General features: G+C 57.1%; 1 protein-coding gene across 2 annotated transcripts in view; it reads left to right on the top strand.

The window, feature by feature from the left end:
* The first annotated feature begins 1765 nt into the window (after positions 1-1765).
* The window catches only part of NCLN (nicalin), a 32990-nt gene continuing 15617 nt past the window's right edge, over positions 1766-19138 (top strand). For both annotated transcript variants that reach the window (XM_051972402.1, XM_051972401.1), the window contains exons 1-8: positions 1766-2104; positions 11003-11193; positions 13501-13645; positions 14600-14694; positions 16711-16791; positions 16890-16993; positions 18661-18749; positions 18923-19062. In XM_051972402.1, the coding sequence (XP_051828362.1) occupies positions 1921-2104; positions 11003-11193; positions 13501-13645; positions 14600-14694; positions 16711-16791; positions 16890-16993; positions 18661-18749; positions 18923-19062 (1029 nt within the window). In that variant the 5' untranslated portion in view covers positions 1766-1920. The remainder of the gene's footprint in view (positions 2105-11002; positions 11194-13500; positions 13646-14599; positions 14695-16710; positions 16792-16889; positions 16994-18660; positions 18750-18922; positions 19063-19138) is intronic.

Here is a 19138-nt window from a genome sequence, read left to right as displayed (position 1 = left end):
ATATGAAAAAGTCCTCTGAATCACTAATAATGGAGAGATGTAAATTGAAACTACTCTGAGGGATCATCTTACATCCATCAAAGTGACAAAGTTGACAAAGGAAAATGAGAAATTTTGAAAGGGCTATAGGAAAATAAGTATCACAAACTCTATTAGTGGAGATCTGAACTAGTCTAGCCATTCTGGAAAGCAATTTGGAACCATGCCCAAAAAGCTATTAATCTGTGCATACCCAGATCAATTCCTTATTAGATTTATCCCTCAGAAACAACAACAAAAAAGGAAAGGGACCCACATGTCCGAAAATACTGAAACGCGGTTCTTTTTTGTAGTGGGAAAGAATTGGCAGCTGAGGGACTGCCCACACGTGGAGAATGGCTGAAGAAGTTTTGGCACATGGAGGTGGTGCTATTGTGCTGTAACAAGTGATGGAGGGGACGGTGTCAGAGAAACTCGGGAAGACTTGTACCAACTGACGCAGGAAGAAGTTAGCGGAAGCCGAACAAGTGGTACAATAACGATGATACAAACAACTCTGAGAGACTTGGGAGCTCCGAAAAGGCGCCGATGCTCCCGAGGAAGCGCGCTCCGACCTCCTGAGAGTTCCTGGGCTCAACATGCAGACTGAGGCGCTTTTTGGGTGCGCGGGCAACGTGAGAATTTGCTTTGTTTGATCATCCCTGTTTATACGGGTTTTTCTTTTCTTGTTTTCTCTATAGAGTTTTGGGGAAGGTGGGAAGGAAAGAATATGGATGTGAAAATAAAATTGAATTTTTTTTTTAATTCATGGATTCACTGGACTCGTGGACAGGCAGGAAAGTATAAACAAATGAATTGCTTTCCAATGTTTTCTAGCCCTGCGCAAATGAGGGAACTTTTCAGTGCCCCGGGCAACGTGGGAAAGAAGTTGCCGGTTTGTACCGTTGGAGGGATTTTCCGGGCTGAGAGAATGATCCGGGGGACCCGTCTCCCACCGAAGGACGGCTTCTACACGTAAACCAGTCGTGGAATATTTCTTCAGCAGGAAGAAGGCACTTAAGCTTCTCGAGTCATTTGCCAAAATTCCTCGGCTCTTCAGCGACCGGGTTGGGAAGGGGCCCAGAGCCCTCATCCCGACACTTTGCGTTAGTTAAAAAATATGTATAAGATCTAGAAATCGGGAGGGAGGGAATGAAGCAGACCTTTATTAAGAGCGCGCTGCGTTAGTGCACTGCGAAGATTATATTTGGTTTGATCTTCAAAATAACTCTGGGAGTTGGGCGGTTGTTATTATAGGCACGTTACAGAGGAGGAAACTGAGGCAGGAAGGCGGCGGAAGCTGGTGCCCGAGGTCTCCCCCCGGACTCAGGGGGGCGCTCTCTCTACTTTGCCATCCAGACGCGCGCACCCCCTCACTTTGCCGATGAGGAAACTGAGGCCCACAGAGATTCAGTCACAGAATCGAAGGGCAGAGCGGAGTCGATCCTAAGCGCCACGTGGGCGCTCGCTCCGGAGAGCCTCTACCCCCCAACCTAAAATTAACTTTTGAAACTCCACGTGCTCGCTTGGGGCTGGGTGACCCAGCCACCTTGGCCAAGGAGACTACATCTCCCAACTGCGTTTGCGCCCGTCTGTCAACGCTTCGCCCTTCTCCACGGCCACCGTCGGCCCAGAGGACTACGACTCCCATGAGGCTAAGCGCGGCCAAAGAGCGCATTCTTTCTTCGGGGCCGCAAAGACTACATTTCCCAGGAGGTGGAGGCGGCAGCGGCGGCGGGGGTGTACGCGGCGTTGCCTGAAGGACCCCAGGGCAGTCCATGCCGCTGTGCTGCCGGCGGACCAGGAGTCCGAATTTCGGGAGCCCCAGCCCGAACCGCCGCCGCCGTCCGTGTCTGTGCCCGAGCCCCGCTGACCGCGGGCCTCCCCTGCCCGGCCGCCAGGATGCTGGAGGAGGCGGGCGAGGTGTTGGAGAACATGCTGAAGGCCTCGTGCTTGCCCCTCAGCTTCATCGTCTTTCTGCCCGCCGTGCTGCTGCTCGTGGCGCCGCCGCTGCCCACCGCCGACGCGGCGCACGAGTTCACCGTCTACCGCATGCAGCAGTACGACCTGCAGGGCCAGGCTTACGGTGCGTCCTCCCCCCGCCGCCGCACGGCCCCTCCCCCCGCCGCGACCCCCGCTCCCCCTCCCCCCCAGGTATGAATGGGCCCCGCCCCGCCAGCCCGAGGACGGCCGGCCTGAAGCCGCGGGGCCTCGGACCCGGGGTTGGAGGCCGCTCCCTCCCCCTCCTCTGTCCCCAAATCGGGACCCCCCTCTATCTTTCCCTCCCTCCCTCCCCTAGCGCGCGCCCCCTGTCCCGTTCCCTTCGCGTCTCTTCCCTACTGTGTTACAGTTGGGGCACCTCCCCCTCCCCTGTCCGGGCGCTTGCTCCCCTTTGTGACCCTCCCCACTGGTTTTAGAACTGGGGCCTCCCTGCCCCTCTCCCCTTCCCCTGCTCTAGAGCAGCCCCCCAGAACCTTGCCCCCCATTGTGTTATAGCTGGGGACCTTGTTCTAGAGCAGCCCCCCAGAACCTTGCCCCCCCATTGTGTTATAGCTGGGGACCCTGTTCTAGAGCAGCCCCCCATTGTGTTATAGCTGGGGACCCTGTTCTAGAGCAGCCCCCCATTGTGTTATAGCTGGGGACCTTGTTCTAGAGCAGCCCCCCAGAACCTTGCCCCCCATTGTGTTATAGCTGGGGACTTTGTTCTAGAGCAGCCCCCCAGAACCTTGTCCCCCTACTGTGTGAGAGCTGGGGACCCTGTTCTAGAGCAGCCCCCCATTGTGTTATAGCTGGGGACCTTGTTCTAGAGCAGCCCCCCAGAACCTTGCCCCCCCATTGTGTTATAGCTGGGGACCTTGTTCTAGAGCAGCCCCCAGAACCTTGCCCCTCTACTGTGTGAGAGCTGGGGCTCCCCCTTTCTCCCCCTCCTCCTCCTGTGTTGGGGACTCTCCCCTCCCCTGGTGTAGGCCCCCCTGTCCCCCAGCTGCCCCGACTTCTCTAACTGGAGCCGAGCCCGGCCTCCGGACCCCCTTAGGACTAGCTGGGTGGGAGCTCGGCCCCGGCCCTGGCCTGGCTCTGGGGGCCGCCCCTCCCCTCCCTGGCGCAGAGCTGGCCCCGCTTCTCTGTCCCCCGCGGTGGCCATCCCCCGCCAGTCTCCCTGGTGCCCCAAACTGCCCTCCTCTCTCCGTGACTTGGGCCCAGCCTGAGCGCTCTGGCCCGTGGCCTCCCCTCGGAGCTTCTGGGCTGGGCCCTCAGCCGTGTGGGGCCCCGGGGCCCGGGCAGTTCTCTGAGCCCCCCTGCCTGCCCCCGGCTCCGCCTGGCCTCCAGGAGCTCGTCCCGCCCTCCTTCCCCAGCCCAGAGCGAGCCCCCTGGGGGGCTGGGCGCTCGGCCCCCACTCTCCGGCGAGGCTCCGCGCTCTGGGTCTCTTCCTCAGGCTCCCCCTCCTCCCTTTCCCCAGGGTTCCCTGCAACCCACTTATTCACCTGCCCCCTCCTTTCCCCCCTGTCCCCCCATGGAAGTCGCCCTTCCTTTCCCCACAGACTCTCCTCTTTCCAGCTTCCTCTCCCCGGTCCTAGGCTCCCTGGAGGCTTTGGAGGTGCTTACTCCTTTGCCTGGACTCCAGCCTTTCCCTGGCTTGGGAGCTGTCCTTCCCTCGGGGGGTTCCGGCCCTTCCCTGGGGGGCTCCGGCCCTTCCCTCGGGGGGCTCCGGCCCTTCCCTCGGGGAGGCTCCGGCCCTTCCCTTTGGGGGCTCCGGCCCTTCCCCTTGGGGGGCTCCGGCCCTTCCCTCGGGGAGGCTCCGGCCCTTCCCTTTGGGGGCTCCGGCCCTTCCCCTTGGGGGGCTCTGGCCCTTCCCTCGGGGAGGCTCCGGCCCTTCCCTTTGGGGGCTCCGGCCCTTCCCCTTGGGGGGCTCCGGCCCTTCCCTCGGGGAGGCTCCGGCCCTTCCCTTTGGGGGCTCCGGCCCTTCCCCTTGGGGGGCTCTGGCCCTTCCCTCGGGGGGCTCTGGCTCTCCCAGAAGGGCTGAATTGCTAGCATGCCGGCTTCTCTGGGGGGAGGGGAGAGGAGGTGGGACAGCTGGCAGAGACGGGCAGGGCTTTGGATGTGCCGAGCAGGCGTGCCCAGAACCGGCCGTGTTCCTGCCCCTCGTGGCCCCGGGCTGGAGGCTGCACGTGTGTCTGTCTGTCTCCCTGGGCTCCTCCGGCTGTTGTCTTGGGCCCCCGGAGATCCCCCCGGCCTCGGGCTCCTCGGCCTGCTGCCGTGGGGCGGTAATTTGACCTTGGCCAGTTTGCGGACCGCGGCCCCGCGGCAGAGGGCGCTCCCAGGGCCTTCCTTCGAGGCTGCGGGTTCGAGGCCCCCCCCCCCCAGAAGCTAAGTGCCGCCTTCACTTCAGCCGGAGAGGCCGAGGCCCAGGGTGCCCGCGGGCAGCCGCCGTCGGGGAAGAGGCCGGGGGTGACCCGGGTCGTGGGGCAGGCGCCGGAGCTCGGGCACGTTCCTGGGCCCGCCTGGGCCTCCGGAACAGAGGCCTTCTTGCCCGGCCTTCGGGCGGCTGCTTGGCCCGGCCTGCCGAGGCCTTGGGGACGAGCCCTGGGACGCGGGGCGCCTGGAGCGGGGGCCTGGGCCCCGTCCCAGCTCTGCTGCCTGGGTGCGCTCGGACAAGTCGCCGACCCTCCGCCGGAGCGGTCGCGGGGGTCCCGACGGGCTGGCTTCTGAGGGCCCAGGCCCGGCCCCGTTGGAGCCCCCCACTCCCTCGTGCGTCCTTTGAACTAATTGGAGACTTCTTCCTCGCAGCTCCTGAGGCTGGGCCGGGCCCGCCCGAGGCCGCTGCCTCGTTTGCTTTTGGGGCCTGGGGAGCGAAGGCTCGGGAGACCTGAGGAAAAGGCAGGCTGTTTTTCTGGGCTCCGCTTAATTGGGTCTCCTGGGAGACTCCACAGCCCCGGGCTGGGAACAGGGTCCTGAGCTTGGATTTGGTTTCCTCCCCTGGGACCAGCCTGGCTCCCTCCCAGCTTTTCTGTGGCCTCTCTGGCTTCCCATCTTGTTCCCGACCAGCCCCTGGCCCCCACGGGCAGCGCCCTCCCTGAGGGGCTCCAAGTGTGCGTTGCAGTTACATTCAGCAAGCCCTCCTTGGGGAGGGCCTCCCAGTGCGTGTGGGCCCTGCGCTGCCCCCTGGGTCTCCGGGGCGCCCGCTTGCCCGGAGAGTTGCTCACTGCCTGTCCCCGCTCTCCTTGCCCTCTGACCAGAGAAGGAGAATTTGGGGTGTGCTCGGGAGAGGCCTCTGGGAAGGGGGTGCGGGTCTAAAGTCCCGGGCCCAGTGAGCGCTTCCTCTTTCTGCCCTCGCTGGGTGGCCCATGGCCCTCCTCTCTTGACTGAGTGGGAAGAAGAGGAAATGTTGAACGGTGGCGCCCGCCCGGGCCGCCCCAGGGAGGAGAGGGCCCCAGAAAGCTCGTTAGCGGCAGCCGGAGCTGGAGTGGGGGGAGGAGGCCCGGGCCATGTGTCCCCTCCCTGAGGGACTTGCCAGGGTTGCGCTCCCCGCTGCCACCTTTCCCCCATTCACCTCCTCCTCATTCCCAGGTCAGGCTGTAGTGCATCTTGGAGTGCCGGGCGTGGAGGTCAAGGTTCAGCTGCAGCTGAGTTTGAATAGAGGAGCCCAGGTGAAGTGGGCGGGGCCTAGGGCTGGGCTCTGAGTCAGGGCCCAGATTGAAAGCCGAGGCCTGCCCTCCGCACCAGATTCTAGGCTCATCCTTTCCTCCGCTTTGCCTCAGTTTCCCATTCGTAAAATGGGACGTTTAGACTTCTGAGAGACAGAGTGGCCCCAATGAGTTTTCTACCCCGTGCAGGGTCTGGTCCCTGAGGTGGCCCAGGGAGCCCGATGAGAAAAGGTTCTGGTTGCGGCCCCTTCAGAGAGGCTTGGGGGGAAGATGGCGGCTAAGGAGGGAGTTAGAGGAAGTGAGAGGCGCCCCGAGGGCTGGGAGCAGTCTCTCAGACACTGGCTGAAGCGCCCAGGCAGGCTTTGCCCCTGCGGGGCTCCGAGTCTGTTCCTCCAGGCGAAGTGAGAAAGTTCAGAAATTCTGTTACTATAAACTTGACAGAGTTTTTCTGTTTCTGAACACAAGTGGAAAGAGAAGATTGCATGTAAAACTGCAGCTCTTGGCGAAATGCTTTTAGTGAGTGGTTATTCCCATTTCTATGGCCCTGGAGAGGTGGGAAGAGCTGGGTTCAAATCCTGATTAGGCCGCATTGTGGCTGGGGGAGGGGACAGGACTGACCTGTGGGCTGGGCTCAGCAGGCGCTGGGTGGTATTTACAGATGGGGGATTTGGACGGTTGTCAGGGCAAGACAATGTCAGACCCCCTTTGCTTCTGGACTTCCATTTATCTTTACTGTCATTGTGCCCAGAGCATGGCTGGCTTCCCGATGAGCTGCTGGCAAATCCAGCTGACCAAATGCAAACAGCCTCTTTCCCCATGAATTCCCGTTGAAAAGCACCACATCATTTCCTCCTTTTCATCCCTTCCAAGTTCTTGCAATTAATATTTCATAGAATTGTTTTTGGGATTACTTTTCTCCAAGCGGAATGTTCCTTCCCACCGTCCCTGGGGTTTGCTAATGCTTGCTTGTTCCGTCTGTTGGGAGGTCAGCTGTTCTCTGCCGCCGGGGTGGCTGCCTGGGGCTGTCGGCGACAGCGCAGCCAAAGGGGACCTGGCCGAAAGCGGCCTCTTTCCATGTTTGTTCCCTGGAGGAGAGTAAAAAGGGTGTGTAGAGGAAGGGAGAATAATGATGGAGAATCCCACCTCTGTAGCCAGCCCCCTTAACTGTTTTGCACATGGTAGTCACTTAATGTTCTTAAATTCATTCTTTTACTATCTCACACCCGGATTGACTAATAAGACAAAAAGGAACATGTTGAATGTTGGAAGAATTATGGGAAAACTGACACTAATGCATTGTTGGTGGAATTGTGAACTGATCCAGCCATTCTAGAGAGCAATTTGGTACTTTGCCCAAAGGCACCACTGCCACGTCTATGTCCCGGAGAGACATCCAAGTAGAGGGAAAAGGACCTCTTTGTACAAATATTTATAGCAGCTCTTTTTGTGGTGGCTAAGAATTGGAAATTGAAAGGACTCTCCCATTAGGGAAGGGCTAAACAATCCGTGGTATATGAATGTAATGAAATATTGTTGTGCTTTAAAAAATGACAAGCAGGATGATTTCAAAAAACCTGGAAAGACTTAATGTGAACTGATACATAGTGAAATAAACAGAACCGGGAGAACATTGTACACAGTAACAGCAAAGTTGTTGAGTGAAGAATTGTGAATGACTTACTACTCAGCAATAGACTAATGATGCTATTTTTCCATTTTTTATTTTTATTTGAGGATTTTTGTGCAAAATGACTAATGTGGAAATGTTTTACACATGTATATTATTTATCACTGATTGTTTACCTCCTCAGGGAGAAGTAGGGGAGACAAGGAGGGATAGAATTTGGATCTCAAAAATAAAAATAAAAATTTTAAAACCTGTGGTGGGGGGAGGATTGACTTGCTTTACTATTTTAAAATGTACAAAATTACCTTCTTCCACAATGGCCCCAGGAAGTACTGAATACAAGTATTACTTCCCTTTTGGAAGATGAGTAAACTGAGTCTCAGGGACTTAGATTGCTATACTTGATGTTGATTAAAACATTTTTTTTTAACAAGCATTATCTCTCTTTCCTCTTCCCCTCCTCCCCCCATATTTGTTTTTATGAAAAAGCCTTCATATGCATAGTCTGGGAAAAACATTGATTATGTCTCTGTATTTTAAAGTCCACTCTTTTGGAACTAGATGGGTCTCCTGTGTCATCTTAGTTCTATGGGTTAGTGGTTTATTGTTGAATTGCTCTGAAGTCTCAAGTCTTTGAAAGTCGTTTTTCTCTATAATGTTGTTATATAAAATTTTCTAGTTCTGTTCCTTTTGCTTTACACCAATTTATAGAGATCTTCTCAGTTTTCTCTGAAACTGTCCCTCATTTCTTTTGGCCCAATTATATTCCATTTCATTCATATATCATAATTTATTTACCCATCTCCCAGTAGGAGAGCATCCTTTTAATTTCCAGTTTTGGAGTAGGCTATAAATAGTTATGTATATGTGGATTCTTTTCCTTTTTCTTTGATTTCTTTGGGATATAGACTTTGTAAATATTTTTGCTGGGTCAAAGAATATGCAGAGTTGAGTAAATTGGGGCAGTTCCAAATTGCTTTTCAGAATGGTTGGACCAGTTCAAGGCTCCAACAGTGTATTAGTGAAACTTTTTTTTTTTTTTTTTTGCAGTTCCTCCTCCTTTTATTATCTTTGTTAATCTGATAAGTTTGAAGTGGCCTCTCAGCCCTAAAATTTATTTTTTAACTTTATTTTTTAGCCCAAAGATTTAAACCCAGATCTCCTAATTCCCACCTTCTCTCTAAAGTAAGTACACATCTCTGTGAAATTCAGGGTTTTGGAGTGAACAATTTCTAAATTCCCTTCCAGTTTCTAGTAGTTTATGATTTAGTTGTACTGTTTAAAAGTTTTGAGAGACATAATTTCTGGGTGATTAATCATAAATAATATCAGCATTTTAATAGAAGAGGTCAGTGGCATTCTATTTCAAGACCGTCATGGGGCTTATATGCCCTTGGAAAAGTGGGTATTGTGAAGTGAATATTACAGTGAGAAGTGGGCTCATTAACATTAGGGGCTGAGAGAGTCACTCTTGGACAAAGCAGAATGTCTACACCCACCCCCTGCTTTGGACAATCTCACCAGACAATTTATTCCCCACCCAAACCTGAGTAGGACAGGATGAGCTTTCCCACCTTAAGTTAAATTCCTTCCAATTTTGGATGGAGTCTAACCAAGATGGAGGAGAGTTAATTTTATCTCATCAGTAATGTCCTTCAAGAGATTGAATTTTGAAATGAGGACTAGAAAAAAGGGGGAATTCTGGATTTCCCCTCATGTATTATAATCAGCATAAAGGAATGTCATGATTGGAATTCAGTAGAGGAGAATTTAAATGGAGAAAGGATCAAAGCCTGGAAAACTTTTTTTAAAATGATTTTGGCCTTCCCTGTGTGTTTGTTCCCTCTCTGGGAGGAGGGAGAGAGTGAAGAACAGTGAATGCTGTGTAATGGTGGCTACAGCAATAGCTGTTAAATGGCTAGTTAATGGTTAATGGCTAGTTAAAGCCTACAATAATGGCACTTAAAAGGCGACCCTTGCCTTCCTTTGAAGTTGTGAAGAGGCTGAACCTCTCCCGATTGGCCTCGGTGTTTAAATGCATCAGCTGGGGTGCCGGGACACCTCAAGTGATTTTATTTGGGCGTTTTTGCTTGTAGCGAACTATTGCCAGCTGCTTGTGTTAGCTCGGCCTTTGTCAGGCAGGTAGAAGTCAGTGCTGAGGGCCCCTGCTGGTCGGGGTGGTGCCCGTTTGCAGTGTCCCTGGCTAGTCGAGGTTCTAACCTCGTTCTTGGAGCAGCTGTAGCTCGTCCAGGTGGAAGGATGCTTAGAAATCATGAAGTCCAGCCGTCTTACTGGGAAGGAAATGAGTGGTCTTTGCCCTGGCCAGCAGCGAGTTAAGTTGGGTTTTCCCATGGATGTCTCAAACTCGGCGTGTCCAAAACTGAACTCACTTTTTTCTTCCACTTTCTGAAAAAGCATGACTGGTCTTCTAGACTCCCAGGTGTGTAACCCTGGCATTAACCTCAGCTTTTTACTCTCCCTCACCCCATGGAGCCAATTAGTTGCTACATCTTGTCTTCTCTGCTTCCTGGGCTTTCTCTCCTTGTCTCCACTCCAACAGCCACTGCCTTGGTGGAGGCTCTCATCATTTCTCGCCTGGGTTTGTACAGCAGCCTCCTAATTGGTCTCGCCCCGCGGCAGCCTCGTCCATGCCTTGTAGCCAGTGATTTTCTTTAAGCAGAGATTTGATCCCATGACTCTCCCGAGTCAGCTCCAATGCCTTCTTATGGCCTCACAGACCTGTGTTGGGTCAGTTTTTAGTCAGGTCCAGTTCTCTGTGATCCTGTTTGGGATTGTCAAAAACAGTGGAGCGATTTGCCGTTTCCTTCTCCAGCTCATTTTACGGATGAGGAAATTGAGACAGAGTGTGTCTGGGGTTGGATTTGAACTCGGGAAGATGAGTCTCTTTGATTCCAAGCCCAGTGCTTTATTTTCTCCGCCATCTAGAGGCTTAAGGATCAAGTATAACCTTCATAGTTTTTAGAAGTATATACAGCTTGGCCCCAACTTAATTAAAAATTAAAACAAGTTTTTTTCAGTTCCCAATTCTCCCTTTTCTATCCTTTCCCCTGCTCATAGAGAAGACAAGAAATAGGATACCCATTATATACATGCAGTCATGCAAAATATTTCTACATTAACCATGTCCAGAAAAAAAGGCAGAAAAATATATGAAGAGGCAAGTATTCTTTGGTCTGTTTCCTGAGTGCATGAGTTTGCAGTTTGGAAATGGATAACATTTTATAGTGTGAGTTCTCTGGAATTGTGTGGCTCATGGTATTGATCAGCGTCACTAAGTCCCTCCGCGATGACCTGTATAACATTGTTGCTTCTGTATGCAGTGGGCGCCTGGCTTTTGCATGGGTTCCTACAGGTGAACAGAAGCAGGTGGTTCTGAAACCTCCCAACCTCCCCTTTCCGTTTCCTGGACAGAGCTCCTTTCCTTGGGGTCTGTCTTCCAGCCAAACTGACCTTCCTTCCCCAGCACAGTCCTCTCAGCTGCGGGGCCTGGGAGCTGCCGCTCGGGCACCCCCTTCTGCAGGGAGCTTCCCTGACCCCCGTCCCCTTGTCTTTAGCTGCCTGATGTACACCTCCTGGGGGGGGAGGGTCCTGCCCCGTCAGAAGGTCTGTTCCCCATCTCGGGGTGCGTCATCCCTCCTGGGGCTCCTGGGGGCCTGGAGGCCTCTGCAGCGGCTCCTCTGCTCCCTTCCCGCAGGCACCCGGAACGCAGTGCTCAACACGGAGGCCAGGACGGTGGAGGCGGACGTGCTGAGTCGCCGCTGCGTCATGATGCGGCTGGTGGACTTCTCCTATGAGCAGTACCAGAAGGCGCTGCGGCAGTCGGCGGGGGCCGTGGTCATCATCCTGCCCCGGGCCATGGCCGCCGTGCCCCAGGACGTCATCCGGGTAGGTACCGGGACCCCGGGCGCAGGCCCAGCCCGGGCGGCCACTCCTTCCCGCTCCCCGGGTCTCCCCAGCTGTGAAGTGATGGAGTTGGACTGAGCGGCCTCCAGGGCTTGCAGCCGTCCCTTGCTTGTGGGCCGCCATCTTGTCGTCCTCGATCCCTGTTCTTCCCGGCTCCTCTCCCCCAGTCCCGTTCCCCCAGCTTGGCGCGTCAGCGTCTGTGCGCATCCTTTCTCTCTTAGTGCAGTCAGTCGGCCACAAGCAGGAAGTCGGTTAATAAATGTTTATTAGGTGCCTGATGTGCGGGGGAGACGCGTAGAAAGGCAACAGGCCGTCCCTGTGCTCATCCTTCCCTCTCCCCCCGCAGTCTGATGGGGAGCTCCATGCACAGGGCTTGGGACCCGGCGCTACGGTCATCGACAGAGGACAGGCTTTAGCTTTAAGGAGAGCGGGAAAGACTTGGGGAGACGGTAGGACTCGAAGCTGGGACTTAAGGAAACCGACCGCAGGAACAGGGAGGAGGAGAAGCGGAAGTTGGGGCTGAAATTCCCGGGCTCGGAGGGGTCTTGTTCAGGAACAGCCAGGTGGTCAGGGGCCAAGGTATAAAGGGCTTGGAAGCCCAAGTGGTCTCTGGAGGAGGCAGGGGGGTTATCAAGTCCGGGAGGGACACGTCCAGTCTGTGCTTGAGGAAAATCCCTTTAGTGGCCAACAGGAGAATGGGCAAGGGAGACCGGGGGCGGGCAGCCCATTTCTGGGGGGGTGGGGGCCTGCCTGGGGGGCCGGTGTCGCAGCAGGGAAGGGACAGTTGGCAGGCCTTGACAACAGAGTGGGTGTGGGGGGCGAGTGCCGGCATGGCTGGGGGGCTGGAGGGCAGAGACGGAGCCTGGGGGGGGCCTGGGAGGCCACCTCCCAGCCTGCTGCAAAGTCAATGCAGGGCAGTTTGCAAGGGCAGTTGCGGGCAGGGGGTGGGGGGGGGGTGGACCTCCTGGAGGTCAACCCTGGAGCTTTGGAGGAAACTAGGGGTTCTATGAGATGGGGGGAGGGGCTGCAAAATCCAGGTCTGGAGTGTGTGTGTGTGAGTGAGAGGTGAGGAGAAGGAAGGGGGTCGTGTACAGTAAGACAGGGAAGGCCGGAGGGGAGTGTGAGGGGGCAGCGCGGTCACAGAGTTTGCTAAGGCTTAGAGAGACTTGGCCGTGAGTGCAGGGAGTCAGGCTGGGGGGTGAGCAGGGGCCCGACCCCAAGCGTGTGGCGCCCACCCCTGCCCCTGCCCCTGCCCCCCGGCTGGGCCCGGCACACTTGCTTTAGCAGGCTCACTGCCCCGCTCCCCCCCCCGCCCTTGCTCTGGCCCCCTCCCTTGGTCTCTCTCCCCCGTGGAAGGCCAGCTCTCGAGGGCAGGACGCTCGCAACCTCCGCTCCTCCCCGGCAGGGCCTGCCTGGGGCTCGGGCTCTGTGCTCGGGGATCCCCCGCCTGCCCGCGGACTTCGCGGCATCCCCTCCCGCCCCGGGTGGCCCCGGTTACCCCGAGCGCCTCCGCGTCTTCAGGTCCCACGACCTGCTCCCAAGGCTACTTTGAGGAGTGAATGAGTGAACGTTGTCAGGTGAAGTGCCAACTTTTTTTTAAGGCCGTAGAAATGCCCCCCGTGGGGCCCCTGGGGGGCAGCGGGCAGACCCCCGGCTCGGGCAGGTCCAGATGTGGCCCCATCCTCACGTCCTCGTCACGCGGAGTCTGCTGCCCGGGCGTAGTCGCACCTGGTCTCCCGCCAGCCGCCCGGGAGCTCCCCCGCTCCTCCCAAGGGGTTGTGGCTCGCGGGGAGGCCCTGAAGTGCAGAGGAGCGTCGGGGTGACCTCCTCGGGGCAGTCCCTTCCCTTGGGATCCCGGCCGCGAGGCTCAGGAGCCCGGCAAGCGTCTCCCCGGGCCGCTGTCATTGGGGATTCTCGTTCTGCGAGGCCGGGGGCTCCGGGATGTGACGGTGTTTATGCCGGGCTCTGGAGAGCTGCCTTTGCCTTCCCAGCACGCAGCACACAGGAGGGGCTTAATAATTACTCGTGGGTTTGTCCTCCCAGGTCCCCATGAGGTCTGAGTGTGTACGTAAGTCACCGATAACTGAGACCAAAGCTGCCCGGGGCTGGTGACGGAGGGTTAGGACGGGGGGCGCGGCCTCTGGCTGGAACGTGGGCTCTCCTCCCGAGCCCTCGGCACTTCCCACCTCCCCTTCCTCGCCCCCCCAGCCTCTGCTCACCCCCTTTGGTGGATGTGGAAGCTCTCCGATGGGGTCTACTCTGAGCCCCGGCTTTTCCTTCTGTCCCTAGCAATTCATGGAGATTGAGCCCGAGATGCTGGCCATGGAGACCATCGTCCCCGTCTACTTTGCAGTGGAGGACGAGGCCTTGCTTTCCATCTACGAGCAGACCCAGGCGGCGTCGGCCTCCCAGGGCTCCGCCTCTGCAGCTGAAGGTAGGGGCCGTTAGGCGGGGGGTGACCTCAGGGCTCCTGGGTCTCTGTCAAGGGCATTTGGTCGTGGGGGGCGGGGTGAAGGGGCTGCTCTCTCTTCAGCTCGTGCGGAAAGCATCCGTGTGGGGGATGGTTGGACGTGTATTTATTCCAGTTCCTCCTCCTTCCATGACTCACCAATGGAACAACAATTCCATCTCTAGCTGGGAAGAATTGTTAAAGTAACGTGGACTCCTGGATTTTATATTTACTATTAATTTTACTTATTTACTTAATCAGTCAATACATTTTTAAAAAGTGACATCTTTTTATTTTATTCATTTTAAACATTTCAGTTTTATTGATGGGTTGATGGCTTTTTTTTTTTTTTAACATTAGTCTCTTTGGAGTCTTATAATCTTTTCCACATACACTCGCTGAGCTGTCCCTCTGACAAACGCAGTTAAGCGTAGCCAGCCCGCTTTGGGCGACCGCTCCTCCCAGCCGCACTGTCCCGCAGGTTCGGGGGCTTTCCCGACTCTAAGCCCCGCAGCAGCTCCCGGAGGCGCCTCCTCGCCTCCCCGCATTTGTTGTCCCTTGTGCCACGGCCACAGCGCCCAGACCACTTGCTCAGCACTTCCCGGGCGGCCCCCCTCTGGCTGCCCCGAACCTGCCGAGGCAGCATTTCTCAGTGACTGTCTCTCGCCTCTAATTAGCTGGCGGGAGCTCCGTGGGAGGCCGGGGTGTCTGTGTCCCGCGCCCCCAGGAGCCTCGCGCCCGTCTCTGGGATCCTTCGCCAGCTCCTGGCCGGGGGGGGGAACGGGGGGGGCACTGCCACATCTCAGAGGGGAGCTCTCTGTGAGGGTCTGGGGCAGAGGGGAGGGGGCCCTCCCCCCGCCAGCCGGGCAGTGGGCAGGCTTCCCGGGAGGGGGCTGGCAGAAGGGAGCACCGCGGCCTGACCCTGGGTCTCTTCCCCAGTGCTTCTGCACACGGCCACTGCCAACGGCTTCCAGATGGTGACGAGCGGGGCCCAGAGCAAGGCCGTGAGCGACTGGCTCATCACCAGCGTGGAGGTGAGTGCCCGAGATGGGCCGGAGCCGAGCCCGAGGAGAGGGGGAGGGATGTAGAAAAGGAATGCTTTTTACTGATCTAACATTTCCTGGTTTTCCTGGTGTGTTTTTGTCCCCTCTGGGAGCTGTCCCTTAAAAAGGAGAGAACAAAATCATGACGTCAGAATTTCAGGGCAGTGCCCCCACCCCCCACCGCTTGCCACCACTTTGGAGGCGGCAGCGGCGGCGGCGGCTGTCAGGGCTCCTTCTTCATTGACGGCTCTTTAGTTGCCAGAGGGACGTCCCCTTGCCAGGCATCATCCTTTGGGTCCCCCTTCCCCGCCCCCCAGTTGCAGGGGCACGTGCCCAAGAACCGCGTAGCTTGTGAATGCGAAGATAAATCTGGTGCAGACGTGTGGAGGTGACAGGTCCTGCCTGGACTCACTGGGCACAGATTCACGGAGAAGACTCGGACCCCCGTCTCCTTCCTCAGGCTCCAAATGCTCCCCTCCCTCTGCAGGGCCCCCTCCCTGCCCTCTTCTGGCGTGGAGACGAAGCTGGGCTTTCGGAGGCTCTTCGGATGGAGGGGACGGGCCGGCGGGGGGGCTGTGGGGGGGGGGGGCCGGCCCTCTGCCCCCCGTGTCTCACGTTCCTCTTTGCCTTCGCCCTTTGTGGCGGAGCCCGGAGATCAGAGGCTCCGTCAGGCCCTCCCCCGCGCGGTCTGCCTCGGCCTCCTGGGCCCCACAGCCAGGGAGCAGTGACCCTGCCGGGCCCCCCTGCTCGGGCAGATCCGTGGGCCCCGGAGGCGTCTCTCTCTGGGCCCGGCTGTTTGCTGTGAGCGGGCCCTTTGGGGGTGTGGCCGAGCGCTGCGGGGGCTTTGTGGCCAAGAAAAGGGATGCGGGAATGACTTTGTGCTGCTGGAGACGGGGCCTCCTTTAAGCTGGGAGCCCTCTCCAGGGGCCCCTGTGCCCCTCCCCGGCCGGGCCCCGCCCCTCACTCGGCTGAGATCCTGGGTGGGCCCAGAAGGGCAGCTTCCCCTCGGAGCTTCCCTGGGCGTGACCTGGGCGTGGGCCTGCCCCCCTCTCCTCCCCCTCCCGTGGTTCAGAGAAGAGCTCCCTTGGCTAGGACCGCTCCAGGGGCTGCGCCAGGGTGGTCTGTGCCAGGGGCGGGGCATGTCTGTGCCAGGGGCAGGTCTGTGCCAGGGGCAGGTCTGTGCCAGGGGCGGGGCACAGTCGGGGTGAGGCTCCATGCTCCTGAGGGTGGTTCTTCTGCAGAGGCAGGGACCTCAGGGAGTCCGGCCGCAGCCGGCGTGCCTGCCCCTCTCTCTGCCCCAGGACGCTTGGCTCTGTCCCCGCTGCACCCCGCCGCGTCTCGGGCAGCCCGAGGGCTTGGGCTCAGTGACCTCAGAGGGGGCGCCCCCGGGAGGATTCTAGGCTGGCTTGGTGGCCCTCAGGCACAGGGGTCTGGGCTCATCCTGCTTATAGAGAGTCCTTGAGGGGGCCGCGCAGGTGGGCGGGGTCAGGCGGGGAAGGCTGCGAGTGCCCGCTGTCCCGCGGTTCCCCTGCACAAGTCCCCGTGAGCCGGGGAGGTCCTGGGGCGCCCAGTGACCTCGTGGGCCCCTCACAGAGGCGGAGCCCTCGGTCCCAGAGTCGGGAGCAGAGCCGAGACGGGGCCCGGGCTCTTTGGGCTGTTTCCTCGGTGCTGGCCTGGGCAGCTGTGAGGGGGGAGGGGATGCACTAAGCCCGCGGAGGAGGGCCACAGCTGGGTGGCACCGCAGGGCACAGGACCTGGGTTCAAATCTAGCCTCCGACATGTACTAGCTGCGTCACCCCGGCAAGTCCCTCAACCCCTGCAACTTTTCCCCCAGCTCCTAAATGAGGGTGACGACAACCCCGAGGGTTGTGTGAGGAGCGAGCGAGAGACTTTGGGAAGTTAGCAGGGAGCCTGGTGGTGCGAGGACAAGCTGGGGCAGCTCGGGGTGCGGGCCCCTGGTTCCGGGGGAGCCCTGCCCCCCGCTGCTGACGGCCGTTGTCTCCACAGGGCCGGCTGACGGGCCTGGGCGGAGAGGACCTTCCCACCATTGTCATCGTGGCGCACTACGACTCCTTCGGGGTGGCTCCGGTACGTGCCCCCGCTTTCTCCCCGGCGGTTTCCCCCTCAGGGAGGGCAGGGTGGGGGCCGTGCTCCAGGCCAACCCTAAGGCACTGCCTCTGTTCTAGTGGCTCTCGCACGGCGCCGACTCCAACGGGAGCGGGATCTCTGTGCTGCTGGAGCTGGCCAGGCTCTTCTCGAGACTCTACACCTACAAACGCACCCACGCGGGGTAAGCGGCCCGAGGCTGCAGAAGCACCTTTGTGGGGAGCACGGTGGTCACTGCCTGGTGGGGGCCGCAGCCAGGAGGGCCCCCCTTTTCCTGCTCTCCCACCCTTGGCTCTCCCCGCCTTTCTCCTCTCCCTTTTTCTCTCTGCCCTCTCCTCTTCCTCCTCTCCCTGTTTTCCCACCATTAAGGCAAGCTAGATGCCCTACTCTCCTGCTTCCAGCTCTTTTGCCTCCAAGACTCCTCTTTCCCGACCCAAACCTAAAATCATAAATTCTTAGCACTGGAAGGGACCGTTGCACCCCATGCAGCAGTCTCCATGGCAACCTCCTTGACAGGTGGTCAGTGTCTGCTTGAATGCTTTTGGGGCTGAAACTTCCCTCCTTTTGGGAACCAGATAATGGGCGGGTCCCCTAGGAAGACAGGGCTTCCTAGGCTGGAGCTGAAAAGGCCTTCCCAACATTTCTCCTGCTTCTGTGCTAGCTCTGGTCTTTGGAGGTCTCTCGCTTCAGATCCAGGCTGTTATGTTATTTCTGCTACGCCAAGCTGGTTGTGTTCCCTTTTCAAACTTTACTCATGCATTCCCTTCCTTTCTCCATTAGCATATGATCTTCCTTTTAAACAGTAATAATAACTATTTTTCAAAATACATGGAGATAATTTTCAACATTTACCCTTGTAAAACCTCATGTTCCAAATATTTCTCCCTCCCTTCGCTCCTCCCCTAGACAGCAAGTAATCTAATATGGGTTAATATGTGCAGTTCTTTTAAACATATTTCCACATTTATCCTGCTTCACAAAAAAAAATCAGATCAAAAGGGGAAAAAAGTGAGAAAAAAAGAAACAAGCAAACAACCACAAAAAAGGTGAAAAGGCTGTGTTGTGACCCACCCTCAGTCCCCACAGTTCTTCTCCGGGGGCAGATGGCTCTCCATCCCAAGTCTTTTGAAATTGGCCTGAATCATCTCCCTGTTGAGAAGAGCCACGCCCATTAGCGTTATCACATGATCTTGTTGTTGCCGCCTACAGCCTTCTCTTGCTTCTACTCCTGTTCCTAATGCCCAGTGTCCACAAATACATGTAACAGGAGCTATGGGAGTCCTTAGAACACAGAACGTTAGGGCTGGGAGGGGCCCTTGGCATGGGGCCCAGCTCCTGAGAGCTCCCTTAGTGTTGGTTGACTTAAGTTGGTGGAAGAACTACTGCAGTGTCCAGACCTCTCCCCAGCTGCGGGGCACTCGGAGATTCCCATTTCCCCAGCACCACAAAGGGGCCAAACTTTTCTACTTTCAAGCACTTTCTTGGTGTCTGAATTTGGGATACTTTAGCACAAAATTCACAATAGTGGAAGAAACCCTTGAATTAGGAGGCAGTTACCCTGATGTCAGAGTCAGGTCTGCTGTTAACTCATGTCATGACCTTTATCAGGTCATTTCCTCTCTGAGACTTAGTTTCTTCATCTGTAAAATAAGGCACTTGAATTAGATTATTTCTGAGGTTCCTCTTACTTGTGACTTTCTGGGTTCTAAGGGCCCGCCCAGTCCTGACCTCCTGGGCTCTAAGGGCCCTCCCAGCTCTGACATCCTGGGTTCTGAGGGTCCTCCCAGCCCTGACCTCCTGGGTTCTAAGCTCTGACAGTCCAGTCTAATAGTTTTGTTTTTCACCTGGCAGGTACAACCTGCTGTTTTTTGCCTCAGGTGGAGGCAAGTTTAACTATCAGGGTACTAAGAGGTGGTTAGAAGACAATCTGGATCACACAGGTGAGTCGGGCCACGGTTGGGGTGGCTGAGAAAGGGGAAGGCCTGGAGGAGGGGCTGGGCAAAGGCCTGGCAGCAGTGGCCAGATGCCTCGAGAAAGCTGGTCTCCTGTTTGACCTTCTCTTGCTGGAGCTCTCTTGGCTTTTCCCTATCACCTGTGTCTCCCCATCTCTCAGACTCCAGTTTGCTGCAGGACAATGTGGCTTTTGTCCTCTGCCTCGACACTCTGGGCCGAGGGAATGGCCTGCACCTGCATGTGTCGAAGCCCCCCAAGGAGGGGACCCTGCAATATGCTTTCCTTCGAGAGCTTGAGATGGTAACTGTCTGGGCTGGGGGCATGGGTGGGGTTCCTCTTTTGCTCTGCCCCTGCCCGTCTGCCTTCTGGGTTGGTG

Source organism: Antechinus flavipes, chromosome 1 (genome assembly GCF_016432865.1).
Source record: "Antechinus flavipes isolate AdamAnt ecotype Samford, QLD, Australia chromosome 1, AdamAnt_v2, whole genome shotgun sequence".
NCBI lineage: Eukaryota > Metazoa > Chordata > Mammalia > Dasyuromorphia > Dasyuridae > Antechinus > Antechinus flavipes.
The sequence above is the reverse complement of the archived record's forward strand: the minus strand, read 5'-3'. Positions and strand labels throughout refer to the sequence as shown.